Consider the following 20,148-nt stretch of genomic DNA (forward strand, 5'->3'; position numbering starts at 1 on the left):
GTGGTCTATGATTATGAATGGCTAGCACCAAATTTATCGTTCTGTTATCGTGTCTTCTAGATCTCGCATCCGTCGAGAGCTGTTCATTGAAGAAATCCAAGCAGGAAGTCAGAGCCAGGCTGGATCAAGTGACTCTCCTTCAGCCAGAAGCAGCAGGGCGGTTCACAGCTCTGAGGGAGACAGTTGTGATGGTGTGGACACAGAAGGCCCACCTGAAGGAAAGCAAAGTGGTCTGGAGGCGGACGAGTACAGCAATGCAACCACAAAGTCTCAGGGAGGGCAAGCAGAGTTGGCTTTTGAAGCGGGGGAAGAGGTACCACAAGATGCCAGAACATCAGAGAAAACAGAGTCTTTCCATTTGGGAATGGAGAGCCTGGAGGATACTGATGATGAGGGTAGGCTCAAAGCACCACGTCAGAGTTCTCCGCCAGGGTCTCAAAGTTCAGGAGAAACTCTGGAGACAATGCCAAACTCTGCTACAGAAGAGGATGCCTCTACCTCAGCTGCCTCCACCTCAGTCCTTACAGGGGAGAGCTCCTTCAAGTCAAAAGAAAGTTCCGAGAAAATGTTGAGTGTGCCAAGTACAAGTTCCACATTGGCTGCAGGCTCACAGAAAGCCAACTCTATTCAGAGTTTATTCAGCTTTTCCGAGGCAGCAAGGTCCAAGAACACGCGGGACAACACCTTGAGGAAAAAGAAAGCAGCAAACTTGAACAACATAATACACCGTTTAGAGAAGGCCGCTAGTCGAGAAGAGCCCGTCGAATGGGAGTTTTGAGATTAAACTCACCCAACTCTAGAGAGCTGGGAAAGTTAAACTGGACCTCTACTGGTTTTATTGTGTTGCGCACTTACCGCCCTGCAGGCCACAGGGCAAAAACGCCATAGGCCAAGGTGCATATAGAAAACAAAAGGAGCGTTAAGCCCAATTTATGTTTGTGTTTTCAAGGAAGAAAACTGAAATGTGTGGTCAAGCTTTTTTGTACCCTGAAGTGTTTTTATTAATGCCCTAAGTGATTTCCACAATTTCTGGAATAACTCATACAGCTTTGCCTTGTGCCCTCCTCTTTGGTGTGGGCTTTAAAAAAACAAAAACATAAAAAAAAAAATCAAACCCACATATTTAAAGGGGGCTTTTTATCTGCCATCTAATGGCTACAGAGCGATAATACACTATTATCTTCTTAAACCAGGAAAAAAGGGGAGATTTTTCAAAAAGGAAAAATAAGAAGTTTTTTGTAGCTGTTCAGTTGCCACTAAGAGATTGCACAGTCAACCGACTCTAAACACACTAGTTTGGATTCCTAAATATTTTCAAGAAAAGAAAAGAATCGTGTTGTTTGAAACTTTGAATTAAAAAAAAAACACATTTACTCCACATATTTTTTAACAAAACAAAAAAAGTCACATCAGGAAAATATCTTAATTTGTGGTAGCTGACTTAGTGTTTTCTTGTAAGTGAAATAGAATATTGACACGTAGTGCACATTGTTTCATAGCTTTAACTGATTCTGGTCTTTTGCAGACCAGAATTTGTTTAATACACTCCATTTTAGGCCAAATCAGGACAAAAAAAAAATCTGAATCTAGGTATTTTATAATCTGCTTTTTAACCTCTAACCACAGAGCACGCTGATCAGACCTCATATCCAGGAGGTTTAGGAGACAACTTAGAATAGCATGTACTTGATCATTTCATTTGAATTGTGGTATATCTAGTACCTTTTTGTTAAAGAAAGAGAAATGAAAAAAGTTGGCCAGTAACATTTCAGCCTGCAGCTCTGGGGACATATTTTACAACCTGTAGCATTCAACTAACCTGAAATCAGTTAAAGTTTCATTTACATGTGTAACAGATGTCACACACCACGAAGAAGGAATTGGGCCTGCCTCAGATGAAGAGATGTCTTCCTCCAATAGGTAGCCATTTACTGACTCTCTTCCCACCACAAGCACTGATTTAAATGTTTTAGTTTGTGGGAAGTTTGTTTGTGTAGAAAAAGAATACGTTGCAGGTATCAGATGGGCTGTGACCAAGATGTAAATAGCCCAAACTCCAAACCAAAATATTCATGCTCTTGAATCCCAGTCCAGACTATTCCGCCCTTCAGATTATTTTATGCACAGCGTAAAACTTTTGATCAAAGTACAAATCAAATTCTCACTTGTCTCTGACTCCTCCTGTTGTCTATATGTATATGCGTGAGCATAGAGGTGTGTGGAAGGATGTGTGTGCGTGAGTGTGTGCGTGCAATTTTATACGTCTGTGTATTTTCTTATGTACTTGTGCACACATAGAGTGCATTACTGCCACCTTTTTTCAATAAGCTGTTTTATCAGTTATGGCTTCTACAAGTTTGCTAATTTAGACTCCTTTATTGCCATATCTTTAAAACTAACAATAGATGATTTCGGTATATATATATATATTTTTTTTTTTTGCTTATTTATAGGTGCTGTATTTTATTATCTGATTGTTAGGAAGGGATGAAAGGGGGCAAATATTCTTTAGAGGGATAGACTGCCGGCAGTATTGGGTATAATTTACAAGATGTAGTTGTCATACTGTATATTATTGATTGAAGACTTTTTGACCGTATTGTGTATCATTGAAACCTTTGTCTTAGGTCAGCATCTTTTGATGACACTTTAATGGTGCATTCATTACTTTTTAAGTTTAATTAATATTACTTTTTTGATTTTGGGGGGTGGGGAGAGGAGTTCCAATTTTAAAGGTATGCTCCCAATATTACACCTCAGTGTGCTTGTATTAATTAACTAGTAGGACTTTGACTGTACGATGTGAACCCACATTTCTTGCATGATGTTTTAGAAATTATGTATTTCATTTACAGTCTCAACGTGCAACAGCAGCACTTAGTTCAAGTTTTCACAAATTAAGAGTCACTACACTTTAAAAAAAAAAAAATAGCCTTTTCATGAACACGAAAAGAAGGCTCTAGGAGGCTGAAAGGCAGAGATTTATTTAACTGTTTTTACTGTTACAGTCATTTCAAATTACCTGCTTGGGTAACCAGAGATTTAGCTTGTGGTGCACAACTCAAATTTGATAAACAGAGACAGCAACTGGCCCTTTCTGTGGTGAGCGAAGACAAAATTTGGAACATGTGATCGCACCATCTAGAATCACTGTGACTTCTTTATAGGGACATAAAGTTTGGCTGAGAAAACTTCCAGCAAACGACATGGTAAATCAAAACATTACCATTAGAAATCTTCTGTTCACCACAGTGTCTCCTTACAAGCAAATGTTTTGATTTGATTTATAAAATACAACTCTGTTTATGAATGTGTGTTCCATTCAAATATATGTACCTGAACATGAGTAATAACAAAATATAAACATCTTCAGTTCAGCCAAGAGACAGAATTTCTAATTTTCTTATATTTTCTTGATATTTTCTTACATTCTAACTTAATCAGTTTCCTTTGTTTACTTTAGAACAATATATTTGCCATGCGTTGCCACCCTCTGTTTCTATCAGGTTGAGATCTGGGTGCTTGATGCAGTCAAGTGGTTAAATTTTGCTTGCTTGTAGGGTGTTTTTTTTTCTTCTATTTATTATTTTGCTTAATTAAGGTCCCCAGACCTGTTGTGGAATAAGTGTGTGTCTTTATTGCATTCAATAATGCTTACTGAGAGCTGTCACTGAAAGCAAAATTTTATTTACAGCATGAACCCAAATGCAGCATTAAGGGTTAATCTCTCTTCTTGATAAGCAATACTTAAGTGCCTTCAAAAGTATCCTTTTTGTTCTTTCGTTTTGTAGTTTTCAGGTTTCTGCTAATTACATTAGAGGAGCCAAACACTCAAAAGTGTCTGCTTATTTTTGTTAATGCTATGTCAGTTTTCAAAAAGCGTATTTGTAGCTCTCTTGTAGAGGATGTGTTTCCTTTATAACACTAACAGTTAACTGTAAACTCCATTATACCACTTAAAATGCATAGAATTTTGTTGAATGAAGACAGCATTCATAAGTCACCCCATTCTGCCAAGGGTTGTCATCAGTATTTATTATAAAATTAGTCAGATAAAATGCTCTTGGTATTCCCTATATTTTGGCACTTTATTAATGCTTTAGTTCCTTTTGTCATTTCATGCATAATGTCATAGGTAAAAAGTATGTATAACTATTAGAATGCCATTGGGATGACTCCAGACTTCCAATTAGGAATCACGTTACAGTTCTTTGTCAGATACCTTACCTTACTCTCCTGTTTGGAGATTTTTTTCCTTACTAGTTTTCCAAATTGGCAAGACCTCCCTGGTTGAAAAAGGGTTAAATTGCATCTGTGGTGAATGATTTTTAGCTATATTTCTTCATGCTAATGAAGTATGTTTGAAATTAATGTTGTTAGGAAAATTAGTATTACACTCCTAGTCTTCATTACTTGATAAAAAGCTACTGGAGAAGTAATGTAAAAAGAGTTGGACTCTTCAATGCTTTTCAGTCATTGATTAGTTGAGAGTAACAAAGGTGAAAGGTTGTGGGGCTGTTCTCTATGCATAGTTGTTTTATAGAGTTAAAAAGACTGAAAAGCGAGCACTTGCTGAAGGCATGCTGTTTAGTACTTTTCCAGATAGATGAACATGCATATATGTCTCTAGCATTACAGGTTTTCTGCAGACTGTTTCCATTTTTATGTTCTTTAAAAGCATTTTTTAAAAACCTTTGTTTCTGTTTACAGTTCAGACTTTCTCTAAAGCAATGGAGGGATAGGCCTCAGGCTGTTTTAACCAATATTTTTATACTGCAGGTAAAATTCTGTCATTTTTATCTCTGGATGGGTAGTGCAAAAAGGAGAGGACAATACTGAGATTTAACTAAGTGTGATGGTCTCTTTTATTATTGTGTTAATGGAGAGCGGATGAAGCATGCCTGTTGATTATAATTGTTCCATTTTTATAAATACGATTTCCTTTATCCATGGAATCACAAGATTTTCTTACTGATAACAAAACCCTTTTTCTTTTGTTAGAGTAGCTATTGAATGCCATGGAACTCAATCATTTTAGTTTAGCTTGCACTCCTGCAAAATTTATAAATAGACTTTGTGGGTAGAGTCACTCCTTAAGGAGCCTTGCATTGGTGTGTTCTATCCATATCATCTGTCAAATGAGCTGTTTAATAATAAGCTCTTTACTAGAATAAGATATCTCTAAAAGTAAAAATCGCATGCCTTTCTCATTAGCTAAGAGGTTTTTGCATTAATTTTTAACGTAACCTTCATGTGGGGACGCTACAGAGAAGGGGTTAATGAACACTACAGAATTCTATGCAATATTCTCTAGTCCTCATTATTTTAAAATATTACCATTTTGCTATCTTTTAAAAGTGAAAACAGCGATCTAGAGGAAAAGTGCGTCATCCCAGTGTTAGCTCAAGTGAAATTATAATGCTGATTAATTTAAATAAATTAGAGTTAGGGGAAAATCTGACAGAATAATGTGATAAATATGATTTAAAAAAAATAGCAGTCCCCACTAGCAATGCTGCAGTCCAGGGTCTGTCAGAGTTTCCATCTTAAAATCCCTAATTTCAAGGGTTTTAGAACTCTGCTATAAAATGAAAAAAATTGCTCTTGGCAAGAACTTGGTAGTTTAGAAATGGAAAAACATTTTGACCATATTTAAATTATAAAAATACCAAAAAAGTAATTGGTTTCAGATGCATTTTTGCACTTAAATCCAAAACAGCTTCCTCATTTAAACTGAAATGTCATTAGTAATACGGACTAATGCCTTTAGCGGGGTTGCTAAGAAATCAACAGTGTTATGTAGCAAAGTGATTCGTTGCAAATACAATGAATAAATACATTCATAAAGATTTTTGACATGCAGATGGAGGGTCCATTTGTTCCTTCTCTTTTCTATCTTTGCTTTTCTTTTAAGCAAGTGAGTTCTTTAAATCATCTCTCTTGCTTATATTACAGCCCAGGTATATCTCTATGTATACTGGATCTTAAAATCACTCCATATACAGTACTTGAGTTCCATAGGTTCTAATTCTGAGGATTTCATGGAGATCGTAAGAGAGAGAGAGAGAGAGAGAGGAACAAGAGGTGTCACTTGGTCTAAGGCCTAATCTTATGTCCATTGAAGTCAATGGAAAGTCTTTCCTTTGACTTCATTATTTGTTCAGCCCCTAACAAGACAGGCTGCTTATATCTGATCTCCCACAGTTAACTTATACAGACATAACAAGTGTAAAACACAGCATTCAGTTTAATTTACTATTATGCTAGGCCTTCCAGTTTCCATGGCACTTTCTGTGGTCCCTCTAGCCAAGCACTAACATGTTTTCCTCCATGTCATACATATAATCAAACAGTTTTAAATTAAAGAGCCTGTAAAAAATTCTGTATAAATACAAGATTTTCAAAAAGTACCAAACAACTTAAAATATAACTCCAAATTACTTTAAATAATGAAAATAAACATGAGCCTGGGAGAGCAGGGTTCCATTCTAGGCTCCGTCATTGGGGTGACCATGGCCAAGTCACTGCCTCTCTGTGCCTCAGTTTCCCCATCAGTAAAATGGGGATCGTGATACTGACCTCTTTTGTTAAGTGCTTTGAGATCTATGGATGAAAAGTACTATATAAGAGTTTGGTATGTATTATTCATCAAAAATTGTTTTATTTTCCTTCCCTATTCATTTTATGGCTTTAATATAGTTAATATTGAATAAACCATGTATTAAATATATGTAACAATAGACTTTAAGAAAAATAAATCCATTGTTACCATATGTATCCAGGTACTTACTTTTATGGCCTTTATCACCCCAGTATCTGAGCTGCTAAATTTTGTGTGTAATGCAATATGCCATATCCTATTAATATACAATGATTAAAAGACCCTCCTTTGGGGAGGGTCAACTATAGGCTCCTGTAGTCCTTAAAAACCCAGTTAAGCCCTGAAAATATATCTTAAGTGGTGCTTTGGTTTTGTGATGACCCTCAGCACAGTGATGAATTTCACCTTGTTCTTTGGCATATGTGAAATAAATTATTTGGTCTCAGATCAGTTCCTCGTAGAGAAGTGTTCACGTCCCAAAAATTAACCACACAACTTTTTACTAATTGGTACCCTTATTAGCATCCTCTGTAAAGGCCAAGAATTGATTGGCCATGGAGACTAAACACCCTTCTCGCCCCTTCTATGTCAGGCCCAAGGCCCGCTGACGGAGAGGGGAAAGCGTGCACTGCTGAACCTGTTGTGTGGGTAAAAAATGGACTTGAGTCACCAGGGTTGTCAGTTCATCACCATTCATGAGCATGTTCAGGCACAAAAATGTGTAGAAGAAACAATATCTACTTTAAAATTATACTCTGATTATTTAATCTTTTATTTTTTGACCGATGTTTGCCAAAGGACAAGTTTTGCCATCATACAAGCATGCAACTCTCATTGACTTTAGTCAAAATAATGTGTGTCCAAGAGCGCAATCTAGAGCTCTTTCTAGATTCTTTCTATTACTAAATCTGGTGACTTTGCTGTATCAGTTCAGTTTCTCTATTAAACTGAAACAGTCAAGTGAGCCCTGACCATATAAAAGTTAAATGACAAACAGTCATATTAGGAAACTACTATAAATACTAACTGCTACCCCACTTCCCCCACTCCATCCATCAGAGGCATATCTATGGCTGTTCATTTTATTTTTGGAGATATTTGTACTACCAAGTAAAGTACTCATCCAAAGATCCACAGAAAGTGGAGAAGAATCCCAAGAATTTCCTGAAGTAATGGTGACAGGAGTTCTTTGCATAGTTACTGTGTAATTTTGTGGTAATGTTTGCAACAGCACAATCTTTCTATTGGTAACAATAATAATATGTTAATTGTGTTATCACCTTCTAGCTGTGCGGGTCAATAATATGCATTTTTTAAAGTTTTTAAACATGTATACTTACACTATTCCTGTTTGGAAAAGTTCCTAAATATGTAGCATATTTACAATTTAGGCCTTAGTGGCTCAGTAAGGAATTGCTATAGTCTATCAGGTAAATTATATGCTTTGGGGCATGGGTGGATGGCAGGTTTAAAAATGTTATTTACATGCTAATGTGTATATTAATGCATAGAGTGCCATTTTCCCACTTGCTAGGCTAAATCCACGTTGCAAGAAAGTGACTGCAGGCTTTTGAGGGATCAGATTGTTTGGCCATGCAGGTTTAATTAACATGAAAAATAAAAAGTTCACATTTAGAATACACAAAAGTAATGTCAAGGGTCTGGCTGAAATGTACAAAAGCTAGATAATTTAGAACTAAAGATGAAATCACGTCCTAAACTCACCCTGTAACTGTGTGTAAATAAGTTTTGCCCTGAAATGGCTATCGGGAACCTCATGCACTAAGCACTCTTACATGTACAATATGAGCTGTTATGCCTACATACAGTATGGTCAGTTAAAGGGAGCAGCGTTCCCTCCTTTACAAAAATGATTTTTATTTTGCAAACTCTGTATATTGGTAGGTTTTAAAAAAGGAAGAATTTTTCAGTAAACTAAACCAAGTGACAAAACCAGCAGTTCACCTCTGGTGCCCCTGCAGGCTGAAAATTCTACTCCTGAGGTGTATCTAATTGAAATTGCATATTGTAAGTTCCTCACGGGACTTTGATTACTTTGAAGGAGCAATATATTTTTAAAAAACTAAGCATTTAACTGGCTTTATAAATCCAATCCTACATATGTGGGACTAAAAAAAAAATAGATCTCCATGTGTTATAAGACTGGTACTCAGTCAGGGTTCACTCTGCATTTCTCTGGCTTTTGTTAGTTTCCATTAGACCCTTACTGCTATTTTAATGTATTATTTGTGTGTAAATTAATTAGCTTTAAAAAAAAAAAAGTGTTTCCAAAGCACCTAGTTACCTGTGAATAGCGAGTATAATATATACAGTAAGTGTTCTAGGTAAACTAGCTTAAAGGAGGGCAGGTGAAGAATAAGCAACACGACTATATTGTGCTGTCGGGTGGGTTTTGTCTCTCCCCACTTTCCCCTCCATAAGAGGCTTCCATTCCTTTTTCATCCTCCCTGGGAATGAAGAAGGTCACAGATTTCCTGTTTGTTTGTTTGTTTGTTCTTTGCGGGGGGATGTTTTTAGATTATTTTGAAATGTTTTTAGTTTAAGCAATATCATCACACAATTTCCTAGCTGTGTTTAGCCTGTACGTCTTTCATAAAACGTGCTATTTATCAAACTCCCTGCAATCAGAAAGATACGGTGCCTTCTCTCCTCATCTCTTCCTCGAGAGTGACCTAGCACACAGTGACCTAGACCTCAGCACACGCAAAAGCCTACTTTTTATTTCTGAAAAAAAGACCAGTCAAGGCACATTTCCGTAGCCCTGGGTTACTGGTCCCTTTGATAAAAAGCACTCAATACTACCGTGCATTTAAAGCTTTGTGCAATAGAAGTTCTAGTTTTATATTTAGGAGCTAACACCCTGTACACCCAATGTAGGCAAATGTAAGCTTTACTCTAGGAGGATTCAGGTGACTGAAGAGTATATTCACAGTGGTTATATTTGCATGATGAAATTTTGGAATAAATAGTCCACCATTGTGCAACAATGTCTCTTACACTCATAACAAGAGTCTCTCAAAAATCATACTAATGGTCTCTCAGTGAGCATTTAAAAAACTTGATTGGTCAAGCACCCATGTGATCTCCAGCTATGGCTAACTTTTACCATGTTCTTACATAACTTTAAAATATGCACATAACGTGTTCATTTCAACTTCCTTAGCCATATCGTCTTCAAATGGTGATACGCCATAAGGTCATTCCAGTCTAACTGGGACTAGTGAAGAATAGGGTTTTTGTCCTCTACATCACACTCCTACCTCCTCAGTCAGTACTAGCTAGCCTTTGTTTATTTCTAAAACTCGCTCTTTACACAGCAACATATGTCTAATTATATAAAAGTTTTTCATCATTAGAACAAAACAAAATTCTGGTCTTTCCTATTTCTAGTGAGATTACTTTAAAATGCCTTTCAGAGATTTTTATATATACACAACAGAAGTATACATATCACTTTTTATTGCTTACATGGACATAGATGGTCCAGCACACCAAACTCATTCTATTCTGTTCTGTTTAGAAAAATTGACCTATTCTGGGAATTGGATGGGTTGGCATGTACTTGACTGATCAATACCCATATCAATATGTTGTGTTTTCTGGAGTAATCCACTTAAAAAGGACTCTGTATAAATGTCTACTAAATATTTGTATTTAAATATTAAAAACCATTTAGTATTGAGATTAAAAAGACTCAGTTGTGAGGGAAGAGACTCCGATATAAAGAGAGACAAAAAATACCCTAAGCCTCCTAGAGCCTCTGTTAAGATTTCATGAAGATGCAATATCCCTTTGTCAAGGTACATTGCAAACTGCTCAAGAGTATTACTTTAAAACAAGAGAGACTGGGTTCCTACGATGTTCGTCTTTGTTGGCACGTGTTTTGATTTCTGCATTCATAACTATTTTTTCTTACACATGAAGTTGGTCAAAACAATCTTGTGCAGCAACAACTTTTCCTGGTATGAAATATGAAAATACTAGTTGTAAATTTGTATCTGTGCTGACAGAGTTGTTTGGTTTCTTTGCAATGTAGAAACACATTAAGACAAGCATTCTGTGGGTAGGTAACAGTTCGAGAGAGAGAGAGAGAGAGCTGCTTAAACAACAACTGAAATGTTGCTTTAGAAATAGCCCTGTTTATATGAGAGGGGAATGTGTCTGCTTGGGGGACAATGTCAAGGGCCATCAGTAAGCACTGAACCAGCACTGGCCCAGCAAAAAGAGCCTTACAGAAGGCAAAGATGTAAGGAGCTGTGATTGTTGCATGGCGCATCACCTCTTCTGTGGATTGGAAGCAAACTTGCACTTTGCCGTTTTTTTTGTTTTGAGGACATCCCACTAAGAACATCAGATTAATTTTTCAGAAATAACATTTTTCCCAATGCCGTGACATTCTCCTTCTAGCAGAGGGGGAAAAAGGCCCTACAATTAAACTATTAGGTAATTTCTGCTAAAGGTTTTCATTTCTATCAGAATAGTCTATGCATTTCTGTGTTGAAAGCTGTTTTCTGCTGTTCCTTTTAAGAAGACAGGCACTGTCTGTCCCACTCTCTGTAAATGCTCCAAGAATGTCAAGTGTGTGAATTTGGACGTTAAATCCAAAGTAAATTGAGACTAACTTGTTTGGGAGTGGGGGTGCTTTTGTTTTTTAAAATTGTTTCCCTCATGTCCCTTTTCATTTTTATTAAGAAATTAACTCTTTGCATTTGTGCAATAACTACTTGCCATGATAATGGGCAGACTTTTGAAATGAATGCCCTGACTACTAACACAGCACAAGATGAACTCAGACAGATAAAGTGGTGTACTTTTTCCTGAGAACTTTTTTGTTTTTAAATAATAAGCTCAGTTTTACCCCCGTGTATTGTGGTGTCTTACATTTTTAGCAGTATTTTATATTTTTTCTGTAACGCACTAAGTCTTAGACATTTTTAGAGCTTGTTTGTTATGTTCACAATCACAAATTTAAAAAAAAATCCTCACAAAGAACCAATTGACCAAAAAAGTGTCATTTTTTTTGTACAAGTAGCTTTGAGAAGCCCACGTTGTGTTGCTGTGACTCATCTTTTGTAACATTTTATTTCTTGGTATTTGTTTAAACATAAAAGTAAAAGTTTATGTGGCTGGCAATAGCAGGGAAGTACTCCCTCCGTCAGCAGAATGGCATTGTTTCTTCTGTCTTTGTTTGGTTAGCCATATAATGTTTGTTCTCAGCACTGTACAACGGTCCCTATATGATATGGAGAAGCAATATCACTGTATGAAACTCACATGATGTATTATTATTATTATTCACTAGCACCCTAGGTGTGATAATTGAAGTAAATATCTTTTATACAAACACAATAATGTGTGGGTTGTCTTTATTAAGGTGAGAGTCAAGATCTGACGGTCAAAGCAGCAAACATTTACGTTGGTGGTTTTGATCATTTTACTAATCAGTAAGGGTTTGGGGTTTTTTTGGTTGGTAATTGACTTTCTAGCTTTGTATCTTGATTTCGCTGAAGAATCCGTTTTCAGTATCTTAAGTACTTTAAATGGCTAACTTTAGAATTTAGTCCATCTCCCATTAAATTCAGTATAAAGATTCCCATTTCAGTGGGAGTAGGATTGGATACTTAGGCAGCAAAGACTGATCACATTCTGAACTTGAGGAGAGAGATGAGGACCAAAATAGCATGTTAGATTTTTTTGTAAAATCATCGATTGTTGAGGTTACCAGTGACTTGTGATCAGAAGTGCTTACCATTCAAAAATATAGATGTGGCAGAACTTTCGCCAATATTTGGCTTGTATTTGACTGTATTTTTAATGGATATTCATAAAGAAAATTGTTTTCTCTTGTCGTGCCTTAAAATGTTAGCAGGCTGTTTTTTCCTGTAAGTATATTGAGTGTTTCCTGCAAGTTTAGAATTGAAAATTTGGTATTAAAGTAGTTATTTAGATTCAACAATGAAATTCTTTTTGAAAAAACAGTAGAAATCTGTAGCTTGAAATGTCTTCAGATTCAGTTGTAATGCATGTTTGTTTCATACTCTTTTACCAATCCTGTTGTGATGTATTCTTTAAATTGTGACTTTGCGGTCACTGAAATTATTGCAGGACTGGGACCTAACCATATAATGTCTCCTCCTCAGTATCCATGTATAGGCCTGTCTCTTTAACATTTTTCCAGTCCTGCAATAAGAGAGTATATATCTCTTTTTTCAGGAACTATTGATTATTCAATGGAGTTCACACTGCATGAGAGGAGGAATTTTAAAGAGCTAAAACTGTAGATTTTGCACTGTACTGTCCCACATTGTTGAGCAATATTTGGTGGTATGAAGTTGTATAGATATTAACCAGCTTTTTCCATCCCTTCAGGCTGTTCCAGAAATTCATCCTATAGGTTTATAGTCCGCTAAATTACATTAGCAAAATAACTATTGAAGTTCAAAATGAAAAGCTTGTTCATTCTGTATCTTTGCCGTCTCTGGCTTTGCTTATATTTATTATCTCAGGAGAGGACATTTATCGAAATACAGTATTAATAATGTTCAATACATTTTATTTAACTTTCATTATTCTGTAACTGCATTTCTTTACCTATGACATGTCTGTGACAATTTGTTTAGTAAGATGTAAAAATTATAGTTTTAAATAGAAATTTTAATAATATGTAATGACTGATCAAACTGTTGATTTCTAGGAATATAATAGGATTGTCTCGTGTAATGTTACCTCAGTCATTTTAATGTTAAAGTACCTATGCTTTAAAAGCAGTCTCACTCTGCTAGTTCATCTTCTGTATATATTTATAACTGTGCATGCTTTCAGGCGTACTGGGTTATGTTAACACCAAATATACTGGAAATGTACATGTAATTATGCAAGAGAAGTGTACCATTTTCAAAAACAGACAATTGCATCTGAACCTACACTGAGGAATTGGGGTTTCTTTTTCAGTGTAGCATGGAAACATTTTCCTGCTGTAAAATCAAATTATGCTCTTTGGCCCAAGTCCTCCTGAACTCTTTGCAGTTGAAGAAAATCACCTAAAACGGTGGGGTTCTGCATTAGTTAGGAGCAAGTCTCAGAAAGCTGAGAGGTGTGCAACCTGCTATTTCATGGAGTTACAAGAAAGAAATATGCATCCTATGTGCATCCCAGATCTTAATCTGAAGTGTTATGGGAAAGCCGAGACACCTGTCTCCAAAAAGAGAGGCGTGGAGTGTTAATGCCAACAGGCCCTTAGTGCTTGCTACTACAGCATTCCTATATGCCATTGTTGTTTTCATTTTAAATGGCTTCTTCTAGTGTCAGATGCTTTGATGATGCCCTGAGATTTTACAATGGAAATTATAGTGTCAAGCAGACAAGCCTTTACTGTTTTTATCAGGAGAAAGTTTGTTTCTAGTATCTAACATTTTCTTCATTCTCTATTATTTCTTTTTGTTGTAATAAAGGTGATGAACAAACTGTTTACATTAGAACATTATTTTACTGTATTAAACAGTTATTTCTTTATTGCTACAAGCTGGAAGAGATGCTACGAGGAAATTATGATGGTTTTCTTGAACTTATTAGTTACCCATGTATGATCCTTTAAAAATCCTCCTTCATGAGAGAATTTCCTGCCTTACAGAGTGAATTCCATTGATTAACACTAAGTTCCTGGTTTCGGGGCGGGGGGGAACCCCTAAATCACCCATCCTTTTTAGGGTTCCAAATTCCATAGTTACAGCAGGTGTCATTTTTTTAAAAAAGTCAGGATTCTTTACGCATGGTGTCTCGGATATCAGCATTTCCCCTGATAGCTGGAAAAGGAAACAACCAGTAACTGTGGAAATCTGTAAGTAAAGGTTGACTTTTAAATGACAGCCACTGAGTCTTGCGGATGTGAGCCCCTCTCAGATGTTTATGAAATCTCAATCCTGTACTGTACGTGTGGTCAGTACTGCAGTACTTCGATGCCAATGTATACCAATGTGTGTTTTTGTTTTTTAATCTTTTGAACTCAACATACATTAGGCCAGTTTTTCAGCATAAATAAGCATAGTTCTATTTAAGTCAATGGAGCTGTGCTAATTGTGTAAATTTGGTCCTTGTCTTGTTAGTTCCTTTCCATTACATAAGCTTTAGAGTGCTGTGCACTGAATATGTATAATGTAAGCTACTGTCATAGTGAATTTTGGTAGCTTACTTGATTAGTCGGCTCTAATTTTGCAGTGACTACCTTGGAGATATTTCCAAGTGCATTGACAAGAAACTGGCTGTAAGAGAGACTGTATAAAGGACGTTAATTTATTGTAATGAGTGTGTTGTTTAGCCAAGATAAAAAGTTATTTCCTTCTGATAATCCTGCTACTTTAGATGGGTGTGATAATCTTTTCCAGCTAGTCAGACAGGCAGATGCTACTGAAGATCAGATCAGATCACCAGCCATGATTCTTTTTTCTCTTGCCCCCAGTTTGCATTGTTTGTATGAACAGTGCAAGTGACCTTTTAACTTTCATTTCCAGTATAGTAAACGTGAAAAAATAACTAATGGTTCATTGCAAGTTGGACAGGAAGGGCAGAAGCTTAAATGTATCTTGAACTTTTCAGGCAAAAGACAATGGGGTATTTGGTCTCAGATGCCACAAAGCAGCCTCTTGTTGCAGTGAGCAGTGACAGGGACATCAACATTGTCATAAAAAGAAAAGGAGTTCTTGTGGCACCTTAGAGACTAACAAATTTATTTGAGCAAAAGCTTTTTGATGAAGTGAGCTGTAGCTCATGAAAGCTTTTGCTCAAATAAATTTGTTAGTCTCTAAGGTGCCACAAGTCCTCCTTTTCTTTTTGCGAATACAGATTAACACGGCTGCTACTCTGAAACCTAACATTGTCATATTCCACCTTTCTGACCTGATCTTGGTGTGAGAGGCACACTTTGCAGGAAGAAAGGGAAGAGCATCTATGAGCTCTCTGCATTTCTTTGCTTTTGTGCATAGACCTGATAATTGTCCTGAATAGGGTATTCTCTTATTCTGAGACTGTAAGACAATACTGTACCTGGCCCATTCTCCCACTTTTAAGTTCTAGAGACATAGTAATGTACATAGGAAAGCCATTCCATCTTAAAATAGTCATGGACCTCTGTCTTTTCTGATCCAAGTGATTAAGAAAATTCATCCCCTTCTAGTGGCTCTCTGAAATAAAAGGAAAAAGTGGCAATAATTTATTCCTTCCAGATTGGTCCTTTTACTCATTTAGACTTGAATGAATTTGCTTACTCATCTGGGGCAGAAGACTCAGACGTCCATGGTTTGAAGATGAGGTCTTTTCTTGGTGCATAAATGTGTCAGCAGATGTTACCACTGGCTGTCTCTGGGCTCCTTTTTCCTCCCTCCCCCAACACACAATTTTTATGGATTCCAGTGGGAAAGGCATGACGTGTGTCAAATGCCAGCTGATTCCAGAGTTCTTTGAGTGTTGCCATAATCAGTTTTCTCTTTTGGGGTGCACCTGTGTACTGAACCAGAACCCTTTGGAAAGATTTATGCTATATTCTGAAGGTCTGCAGAGAGACCAGTGCACTTCAGCCAGGAGACTTTTCTAATGGTTACAGCTGAGCTACAGATTGGGCAGATGTGCCTGAGCGTTACAGGGAGCTTTTAGAGAATGCTTTTCACAACTTTCTGACCCTCAGCTGCTATCTTTTTTTTGCCCCCTTTTTAAACTGAAGAAGGTGAGATGCTCTAGGAATGGTCTTGTGTCAGGTACAGATGTAATAAATAAACACTGCTTGATTGCTACTCATCTGTAAAGTGACTGACTAATCTGACTTCCAGCCTAGCTCTATCTTCTGGGCATATTTGTCGCCTAGGGTGGTGATCTGAGATCTGACTGGCCATGCCTCCTTCAGACACTATTAAAGAAGAAGAACTTGAAGTAGTTTGAACTTTTCACTGCTCAAGACAAAGGTCAGTTTGTCTGACACCTGGAACAGTCATCCGTGCAGAGTGGCTGTCTTTATTAATGAAGGCCTGTGAGGCATGGTTCAGTATTTTATGGAAGACACCAGCCTTCATCTCATCAACTTTATGGAAAGCAGAGTGACAATATTTGGCCCCTCCTCAAATAATTGATTATTTTTTCAAAGTCAGATATCTCTACACTCCTGATGAGACTATTTTGGCAGGAGTGATGATGATGCTTCTGTTATATCATCTTCTATGAGAAAATACAAGTTGTTTTGGATTCTGACCTCTACAACCTCGTCAACAGGAATGTCCTTTACTAATGGCATAATTTAAACTTCAGTGAGCCAGGTACTAACTGGTACTTTGATAGGCAGAAAAGACTGATCTCACTGGAGATTTGTTTTTTTGTTTTTTTTGTTTTTTTAATATGGAATGCTTCACGAATTTGCGTGTCATCCTTGCGCAGGGACCATGCTAATCTTCTCTGTGTCGTTCCAATTTTAGTGTGGATCTGATGCAAGGCAGAAAAAGGAGACTACAGCATTATCAGCACTCCAATCATGTCTCCAAGACTGCTGACCCAAACACTGAACTTCCTGCACCAAACAGTTACCTCTCAGATGTAGGTTCAACCATGATCTCTGTATCTATTAGAAGAGAAGCAGGGCACTAGGGGATGAGGGTGCCATCTCTCCTTTCTTTCTTCCATTGCTGAATGCTGACGGAGAACTCTCCAGACCCTCTCAAAATGCATTGATGTACCCCAACTCAACAAAGAGCCTGAAACTAGCTCTAACTGATATGCCAGTTTGGAAGCTCTCCCATCAACAAGGATTAGAGCTCTGACTCCTAATACTTGTGGACCCCAGCAGTGAATTTCAGACAGGGGGAACATCTACTGGGCAAGTGCCCTTCACCAAAGCATCTGAGGTGTTGGTTAGGGAGGTCAGACATCAATATCTTGCCTCCACAAAAAGAGCAATATGTAAACGTGATTTTCTTTCTGGGCTCTAACATCGCAGCAGGAGATTAATCTCATTGGGCTGCAAAGGCAGCTCCTGGAACAGATATTCCAAAAGAGATTAGAATGTACTTTCCTATGCAGACAAATATACATATCACCTTAACTGCTTCTAAATAACTATTCACAACAAATCAGTCCTAACTAGGGGGAGAGAAAAAAGAAAAGATGATCAATAAGCTAAGAATGTTGAGGTACCAGAAGGTGTCCTGACTTGCTGCTTCAGTGCCTGGGTTCCAGCCCTGGCTGTCACAGACTAGCTTTGACCTTGGGTAAATCACAGACTCCATGTCTCAGTTTCCCCATCCTTCAAGTTGGGATAGTATTGACCTATCAAATAGGGGCATTGCAAGTCGTAATCTCTGTAAAAGCATCTTCCTTCCAGTCAATAAAGTAATCTTAGAACCTCCAAGCCATCTGTGTTTCAGTGCACTTCCATTCTGTCTGTCCACTTCTAAGAGGATAAAGATAGGGTGGTTGTTTTTTTTTTTTAAAAAAAGTCTCTTCTAGCCTGGCAAATCACTGCTGTTCTTGTTTTCTACAGAGTTATCTAAATCCAGGGTGTCCAGGACATTTAGAAAACAAGCTATCAACTAGTGGAATCATAAAGCTTCCCTCTCATTTGTCAGGCCATATAATCTCAAACTAAATTGCTGTGGCATCTCAGTTTCCTCCATCTGTGGAAACAGATGCTGCACATGATTTGCCAAGAGAGTCCAGTCACTAGGATTATTTCCATGTCTTGAAGTTCTTATCACTCTGAGAACTGTCAGGGTTTCTTTATTATGAACATGCTTCTGATGTGTGTGTACATCTGCTGGATTCTTAACTACCATGGTTGAAGTGCCATCGGAGGCTCAGGCTGTCAGTATTTTTTTTTCTTGATATTAAAGACAAGAATTTTAACCTTCAGTTTAAGGAGAAAAACTGTTCAATTCTAAAATTGACGATACTCTCACAAGTGAAAAGGGTGGGCAAATAATTCAGTGCAAGTTGCTATCAAACTTAGCCAGAACATTCATGATTGGTCTAAACCTATTACAGTCAACCTTTTCGTACAATCTGTGTTCTCTTCCTTTGGATGTTAGTGTGGTCAGCCCTAATCTTTTCAAGTGGACAGCAAAACCCTTTTAAGACCCAGAAGGCCTGCAGATGCCTATGATGCTATGATGCTGTCCATCAGACAGTAGTTTGGATGACTCACTGAAGAGCACTCAGCGCTAGCATTTTCCTTTTCAGTACTCTCTGGTCAGGAGATGCCTTTATTCGCTCCAGTCTGCCAAGTCAGCCCTTCTGCTCATTAAATGATCCTTTTCAATAATCCCTGTCATAAGAGTCTTCTTCCTAAATGATCCAGTCCTTACAAGAGATTTGCTCTAACTCCCATTGTTGTCAATGGGAGTTGGATCAGTCCATAATTTGAGTGACTCAGAAATGGTTCCAAGATCTCATACCAAAGAAATCAAGGGGACAGAGGCTTTCGTTAGTTATGATTTGACACCTTTCCTTTCCTAAATCAGGAAGATTCTTTGTGCCCTCAGTTTCTGGGAGGCATATTTGCACATGGCCACTTGCCCCTTAGTTATTTCCTTTTTCAGATGCTGGATTCCAGTTTTCAATTGTGTGCATTTCATGAAAACTTTTCCCTCAGCCTTTTGTGTTTTCACTAAGCTCCTAACCATAATGGCTTCTGACCTTTTATCCTCATGCAAGCTGTCTGATTATTTAAGAGGCGTTTTCCATCACTAATTTCTATGACCCAGTTCTCCAACTGGGCCATCTCCTCCACCACCTGAAACATGCTCACCCAGCCTCAGCATCCCCCAACTAGCTCTTTTCAAGTCAGAGGGGATTGCACACTAGGGAAATGGATTGACATTTCACATGCATGCCAGTTCTCATCTGACTGAAGTGTGTCATTTAAATTGCTTCCTGACCTCCAGGGACTCTTGTAAACATCACCCCATAGGCAATTACCCAATAGAAGAATTCATTTACCAGATGGAAGCCCCAATTTAGCTCATATTCCCGTGACAGTGGTGGTTTTGCTAAAATCCAGGTGACAAGATTCAGGTTTAATAGAACAAAAGACGTACATGGAGGACAGCGTTTATAGCCCAGTTAGAATCAATAGTGGCAATATATCTCAACTACAATTGAGATCACCTTAAACTAATTATCTTGCAAGGATTTAGGGCTCAATTCTCATCTCACACATGGGCATGCATCACTCAGCAGTCTGGGAATCTTGCTGTGCTTATGTCAGCTTGTATAGAAACCCCAGTTTCAGGATACACAATGCTGAGTGCCCATATGCCTGAGATGAGTTGTCTTTTCTCTAAACCAAAAGGATATTCTTTGCCAGGCTCATATTCCTGTCAGCCTTCTCAGGCAACAAAGGATGTTAAAGACGGTTTTGTCTTTACTGCGGTGGATCAGAATTCCAGCATTGTACAAATGTCAATCCCCAGCCCCTGGCATACTAGTTAGAGGAATCCCAGTGCCACCCACGACAGAAAGTCAGACAAATTAAATTACCTTCCCACCTCCCTGCT

The 20,148-nt window shown here is 37.7% G+C and overlaps 1 protein-coding gene and 1 long non-coding RNA gene across 5 annotated transcripts in view; one reads left to right on the forward strand and one right to left on the reverse strand.

Moving 5' to 3' along the window:
• The window catches only part of CUX1 (cut like homeobox 1), a 406,407-nt gene that overhangs the window by 347,325 nt on the left and 38,934 nt on the right, over nt 1-20,148 (forward strand). Inside the window, exon 25 of one of the 3 annotated variants that reach the window (XM_084651150.1) lies at nt 61-1,341. The exons of 1 other annotated variant lie outside the window; for it this stretch is intronic. In XM_084651150.1, coding sequence (XP_084507276.1) covers nt 61-778 — 718 coding nt within the window. In that variant the 3' untranslated portion in view covers nt 779-1,341. Of the gene's footprint in view, nt 1-60; nt 1,342-20,148 lie in introns of those variants that run through there. One more of the 3 variants, XM_084651151.1, reaches the window with a different exon arrangement.
• Nucleotides 590-20,148, reverse strand: part of LOC311532579 — a 114,705-nt gene continuing 95,146 nt past the window's right edge. For both annotated transcript variants that reach the window (XR_014714410.1, XR_014714411.1), the window contains exon 5: nt 590-684. This is a non-coding gene — a long non-coding RNA (uncharacterized lncRNA). The remainder of the gene's footprint in view (nt 685-20,148) is intronic.

This window comes from Lepidochelys olivacea (genome assembly GCF_965140295.1).
Source record: "Lepidochelys olivacea isolate rLepOli2 genome assembly, chromosome: 17".
Taxonomy (NCBI): domain Eukaryota; kingdom Metazoa; phylum Chordata; order Testudines; family Cheloniidae; genus Lepidochelys; species Lepidochelys olivacea.